Genomic DNA, 6,000 nt, shown 5'->3' with positions numbered 1-6,000 from the left:
TCGGTCATATCCACCACAGTGCTGGGAGACGACCAGCCGCTCAGCACAGCCGTTCACTTCCAGCTCCAGCACAGAGTTCAGGTGAGCCACAACTCTCAAATATCACCCATCACCCATCACTTTTCCTTATACATTATATATATATACTATGTTTATTACAGAATCCCACTGGTACTGTGTATGATCCAGTGTGTGCCTTCTGGGATTTTGATCTCAAGTAAGTACCAATGAACATGATTCGGATTTCTGTGTGTTTAAAGACACCTATGTAAGTATGTTGTGTTTGTGTCTAACTAGTCCTGAAGCCGGTGGGTGGTGGAATACCAAAGGCTGTGATATCGTGTCCAAACATTATGGATACACCGTGTGCTACTGCAACCACACCACCAACTTTGCATTGCTGTTGCAGGTTTATGAAGCCCAGGTAACACTTCTCCGTCCAATTATCACTGTGTGTGTTATAAATATATACAGCTCATGTTCTGTGTGTGTGTGTGTGTGTGTGTGTGTGTGTGTGTGTGTGTGTGTGTGTGTGGTTGTGTGCGTGCGTTCCAGAGGAGCCCGGAGAATGAAAAAGCTCTGCAGGTGCTGACGTTCATTGGCTGTGGAGTGTCTCTGTGTGGCCTCCTCTTCACCTTCATCCTCTTCATCGCTGTGGGGTGAGTCACTACCACAGAGTGCACTCTGTAAAGCGCAGAGGGTGAAAACCCATTCACATCAATATGTGGAAGGGAAACAAAACAGCACCACACTGAAACAATCTTGTGTGTGTGTGCAGTGTCCCTAAATCAGACCGTACCACCGTCCATAAGAACCTGATAGTGGCTCTGAGTGTGGCTGAGCTGCTGCTGATGTGCAGTGACTGGGCGTCTGCTAATGAGGTGAGACTCCATCTATGATTTTATGACCTATTTTCACAGTAAGCTAAACATTTATGATACTTAACTGACAGTATGGTGAACTCACATACATGAGTGCAGAGTTATATTCACACCAACTGTTGGTTCACTCTCTCACTGTCTTTTTCGGCCAAATGTCTCATCTGTTTTCATCAATAATGCTTTGAAACCAGGGGTGGAACTGAACTAGGTATACTGACTAAGTACTTTACTTGCAATCAAATCTGGCGTCACTTCTACTTTACGTAATTATTTCCATTTCACACTAAATTAGTATATTGTGAAGCTGACAATTGAGCGGCCCGACCAAGCAAGGAGGCAGAGGCGGAACGTCCAAAAATATAACCCGGTGTGGGCATGTATTAAACTCGAGCCCAGGACACAGCCTCAATCTTGCTGTTTTTGTGAGCATAGTCACCAGCCACAAGGATCTCACACACACTACCTGCCCCTAACAGAAAGGGCAACATAGCCTAAATACACACACTAATCAGCAATTAGACACAGGTGGGGGGGAGGAGACAACACAGGGCACCAGGTGCACACAATCAACAGCAACAGACAAACTAAAGCACATACAGATGCATACACTACATACATTTCGCCACCAACAAAACTACACAATTCCTAACGGAGGCCGAGATCTATGGCCTCAAAGATCACCTCTGTTACATATATACTGTACATACACATAAACACATTAATGCTTCAATAATTATAAACTAAAATATATATACAGTATATTTTATTTGGAAATTGGGCCATTCTTCATTATCATTTATTTTTATTTTGGTACTTTAAAAATAACTTGTTTCCAAAAGTGTTTAGTATATTCACTTTCACAAATTCCACGTTGGATCATCTGATTCACATCCTCAATACAATCGTGGTTATTCTGTCTGTCACTGTAGTCGTACATAAGAAACATTAGTGTCAGTTCAAGACTTTTGATTTTAAACCCACATCTCTTTTTTTCCAATTCAGTCTCAAAACTAAAATTGTTTGAAATCAACCGATGACCTTTATGTGTTTTGGACACTCACTTTCAGGACACAATTAAACATTTTTGCTTCACTACACTGAAAGACTGAAACTTTGACAATTGACAAACGTTGAAACATGTCATTAAAATCAACATTTCAGTTTTTACAGAGTACTGATGAAGTTCTAACTCAAGAAAAGAGCACCACCCCTTCCCTCTGAGAGATGTGGTTCAGACTCTGTCCCAGCCTCAGGTGTGTGTGTGTGTGTGTGTGTGTGTGTGTGTGTGTGTGTGTGTGTGTGTGTGTGTGTGTGTGTGTGTGTGTGTGTGTGTGTGTGTGTGTGTGTGTGTGTGTGTGTGTGTGTGTGTGTGTGTGTGTGTGTGTGTGTGTGTGTGTGTGTGTGTGTGTGTGTGTGTGTGTGTGTGATCCTGCAGGCAGCGTGCTTCATGGTCACCGCCCTGCTCCACCTCTTCTTCATGGCCTCCTTCTCCTGGATGCTGGTGGAAGGTCTGCTGCTCTGGAGCAAAGTGGTGTCTGTAAACATCAGTGAAGACCGCAGGATGAAGCTCTACTACATCATTGGCTGGGGTAACTCTCATCACTCTTCAGTGACTGGTCTAGATGGAGTTTAAATTAGGACCATTAGTTTCCTGTAGACATGGAATGCATACACATATTTTGTTGCATGGATGAATTCAATTTTCAAAGCCATCATCACAATTGAGTTGTGAATTGGTTCAATAAAACAGTGCTATATAATACAACTATAATATAATGAAATGACCAATTACTTTGTTAAAGTCCACAGTCTGCGTTAGTGTTTCATTTGGTTGTCAGGGTTACTAGGATCGAGTTTGTTTCCATATAGTCATGTGATTCCAAGACCATAGAATATGTTGACCAGGGTGTTTATGATGATCCAATCCGTTTTATTCCTATTACACCAATAGATACATCTCCCCAAATATTTTGGTTTATCCCAAATTGAAAGATTGTTATTATATTGTAAGCTATACGCCCCAGTAATGGAAGTTGTCAGTTCATTTCAGATATTTCAGTTTCTCTGAGAAGATTGAAATTGTGCTGCAAATAAATAAACTGTGATTCAATGTTTTCCATGACTTTGATCATGTTGATCTAATAATCTCTGTGATGAGAGTAAACAACTAAAACACTTCAAAAACATGAACTGCAGTTCCGATCCAATGTTAGTCCAAATGACATTGCACATTTCTTTGTATATACTGTATATCCAATAATACAGTATAATATATCAAACTGTATATGTACCTCACATCACCAGATTCTTACTGCTAAAGCTTCTGTAAAGTTAGACCACATTTCCCAGAATTCTTATCTCTCTTTTTTCAATGTGCTCCTCTTTGGCTTTACCGAGGGGGATTTCTGGAAGTGACTTTCTTTCTGTTAGCCTCAGTGTAGTATTATCAGTGTGTTATCTCTCTGAGGCTGGAGTGAAGCATCTGTAATCCCATCCAATCATCATCTGTGTTTGAGCCCATGACAGTTCTTGCAGTATTTCCAGAAGATTACAAATTGCACTATTCAAATCTAACTTGCTGATGCCATAAAAACTCCCCAGAAGATGATTTTTATTTTGAAAACATTAAACGCGTGCACCCTCCTCAGGACCGAACCTTGTACGATCTGATAGTGGCCGGACGTGTCAATGACCTGTCCTCTATTCACACTCTTAGGGCCTCGTAGCTCTTGTGTTGGGGGTGTAATAAACGTTGCAGCTCACAGGAGTTGCTAATGGAGCTTCAATACTGGTTTGTCCAGTGCAATGATGAATTCATGGTTAACTTATATCATCATCACTGCACTTGTGGTGCATGTAGTGAACCTTAACCCAGTTTAAACATGCTGCAGCTGTCACTGGTAATGTTCCCAAATCCATCTGTGATTGGTGATGTTGCTGAGAACAGTGTGTGAATAAATTCACTAACAATATTAAGGTGTTCCTCTCAGCGCTCCACGTTCTGCTTTAGACTAAATAGAGAAGAGAAGCTAACAGACTAAACAGTCTGCTCCATAAATATGTATTCAAACATGCTGATTCTTGTGTTGTCACAACACTACCAGGGTTCTTTTTATTTTATTGAATTGTTTTTCAGGACTACCTGTTCTCATAGTTGGTGTCACACTGGCCGTATCAGTGGATGAGTACAAGGCAGAGGATCACTGCTGGCTCAACGTGAAGACTGACACCATCTGGGCCTTCGTGGGACCGGTTATATTTGTCTTGGCGGTATGTAATCATTGGGTGTGTGTATTTTAAACCTGCCTCACTGAACTCCAAACCTCCATTTCTTGGATACTTTGTAAATCTGTATGGGTATTCAAATCAAATCCTTAAAACAAAGTTGATTTATGTTGCACAAACAGGAAGTTTGTTCCAGAGAAAGGGAGCTTGGGAGTCCTGATCTAGTTTTGGGGACTCTGGGAGCTACTAACAGACCTGCGCTCTGCTCAGCCCACTCTCACTCAGAACTAGAGCTCTAGAGGGCTACAGAAAATACTCCGGCCCAATTCCAAACCACGCCCTACACCCTACCCCGCCGTGGCGGAGTGACACTTGCAGCTAAACGAGGCTCCCTCCTTTCAGATGGAGGGTGTATACAGCGGCAAGCTTTGGGACTGGAATTGGGCCTCCATCTCTCAACATGCAGATGGAGCTTCTTTATCCCCGTTCTATATATTTTCTTTATATTCCATTTTCTTATCTCAGAAAGGTCAGGAGCAGTGAAAACTGTGATTAGTGTGATTTCCTGCCTCCTGAGTAGGAGGGTCATGGTGCCCTCCTCCTCATGTGAGGTGGAGGCTAAGTGGATGTGCAGGCCTGCTCTGAGCTGGGCGCCATGTTGATGCTGCTTTCCTCTGCCTGCAGGTCAATGCAGTTGTGCTGTGTCGGGTTGTCATGGTGACCGTTTCCAGCGCACGTCGTCGTGCTAAGATGCTCAGTCCAAGCTCGGCATCAAAGATGCAGACCTTTGACCTCACCTGGTGAGATACAATGGATTCTCTACCTCTCTCTGCCACTCTCTCTCCTCCTGCTTTTTGTGCACTCTCAGTTTTTCTCTCGAGCGCCCACTCTCTCACACTCTCACACTCTCAACCTCTCTCTCTCTCTCACACACACACACACACACACACACACACACACACACACACACACACACACACACACACACACACACACACACACACACACACACACACACACACACACACACACACACACACACACACACACACACACACACACACACACACACACACACACACACAGACTAGCTGTTTCCATTTTGCTGGAGCCAGCCACAGTCAATAGAGACAGTGTGAGAGATTTGGAGACCAGGAGTCAGCTGTGGGAGTTCTGAGGGCTTATCAGCTTAACACCTGGTCCCAACACAACTGTGTGTGTGTGTGTGTGTGTGTGTGTGTGTGTGTGTGTGTGTGTGTGTGTGTGTGTGTGTGTGTGTGTGTGTGTGTGTGTGTGTGTGTGTGTGTGTGTGTGTGTGTGTGTGTGTGTGTGTGTGTGTGTGTTTTGTCTCTACTGCATGCAGCCATATAGCATTCTGTTATTTAATAATTCTACTTTCATGTTATATCATTGCCCTGCACAACATGAACAGTGTGTAAAAATGCATGTTCAAACAGTGGAGTTATTGTTGTAACTTAAACGTTACTGTCCTCCTTACTGAGGGAGGTTTGAAGGCTAAATGTACATCCTTCATCTTTGTTATAGAACCTTGAAAAAATATTTCTGATCAGTTCCATGTTTTGGTATTTCACCACATCTTACAGAAATATTGTGACTAATGCTTTCTAATCACAGTAAAGGATAAGGCCATGCCGTCCTTATTGTCAAACACTCCTGTAAACATTCAAACCAACCATGTATGTTTTAATCTGCCTCTCTTTATTTTCCAACAACCCATCCGGCCTGGTTCTCAACCTTAAACAATACTTCTCTCTTAGTCAGAAGTCTTTCAAAATGTGTCATACTTAATCATCTCTTAATTAGAAAAGTCTCAGCAATTTCCTAGAACAGCTAGTTACCTCTTTTTTTTGTCAAACGTTGCTCCAAGGAGAGA

At 42.6% G+C, this 6,000-nt stretch overlaps 1 protein-coding gene across 1 annotated transcript in view; it reads left to right on the top strand.

Annotated features, from left to right (window-relative positions):
- The window catches only part of adgrd2 (adhesion G protein-coupled receptor D2), a 48,945-nt gene that overhangs the window by 16,167 nt on the left and 26,778 nt on the right, over positions 1 to 6,000 (top strand). Inside the window, exons 11-18 of the mRNA XM_034197593.1 lie at positions 1 to 81; positions 162 to 217; positions 298 to 424; positions 556 to 659; positions 779 to 881; positions 2,317 to 2,470; positions 4,018 to 4,151; positions 4,791 to 4,906. The exon at positions 1 to 81 is cut by the window's left edge and continues 25 nt beyond it. Of these exons, the coding sequence (XP_034053484.1) occupies positions 1 to 81; positions 162 to 217; positions 298 to 424; positions 556 to 659; positions 779 to 881; positions 2,317 to 2,470; positions 4,018 to 4,151; positions 4,791 to 4,906 (875 nt within the window). The remainder of the gene's footprint in view (positions 82 to 161; positions 218 to 297; positions 425 to 555; positions 660 to 778; positions 882 to 2,316; positions 2,471 to 4,017; positions 4,152 to 4,790; positions 4,907 to 6,000) is intronic.

The sequence above is a fragment of the Gymnodraco acuticeps genome, unplaced genomic scaffold (assembly GCF_902827175.1).
Source record: "Gymnodraco acuticeps unplaced genomic scaffold, fGymAcu1.1, whole genome shotgun sequence".
Classification (NCBI taxonomy): Eukaryota; Metazoa; Chordata; class Actinopteri; order Perciformes; family Bathydraconidae; genus Gymnodraco; species Gymnodraco acuticeps.
This window is presented reverse-complemented; position numbering and strand designations above follow the sequence as displayed.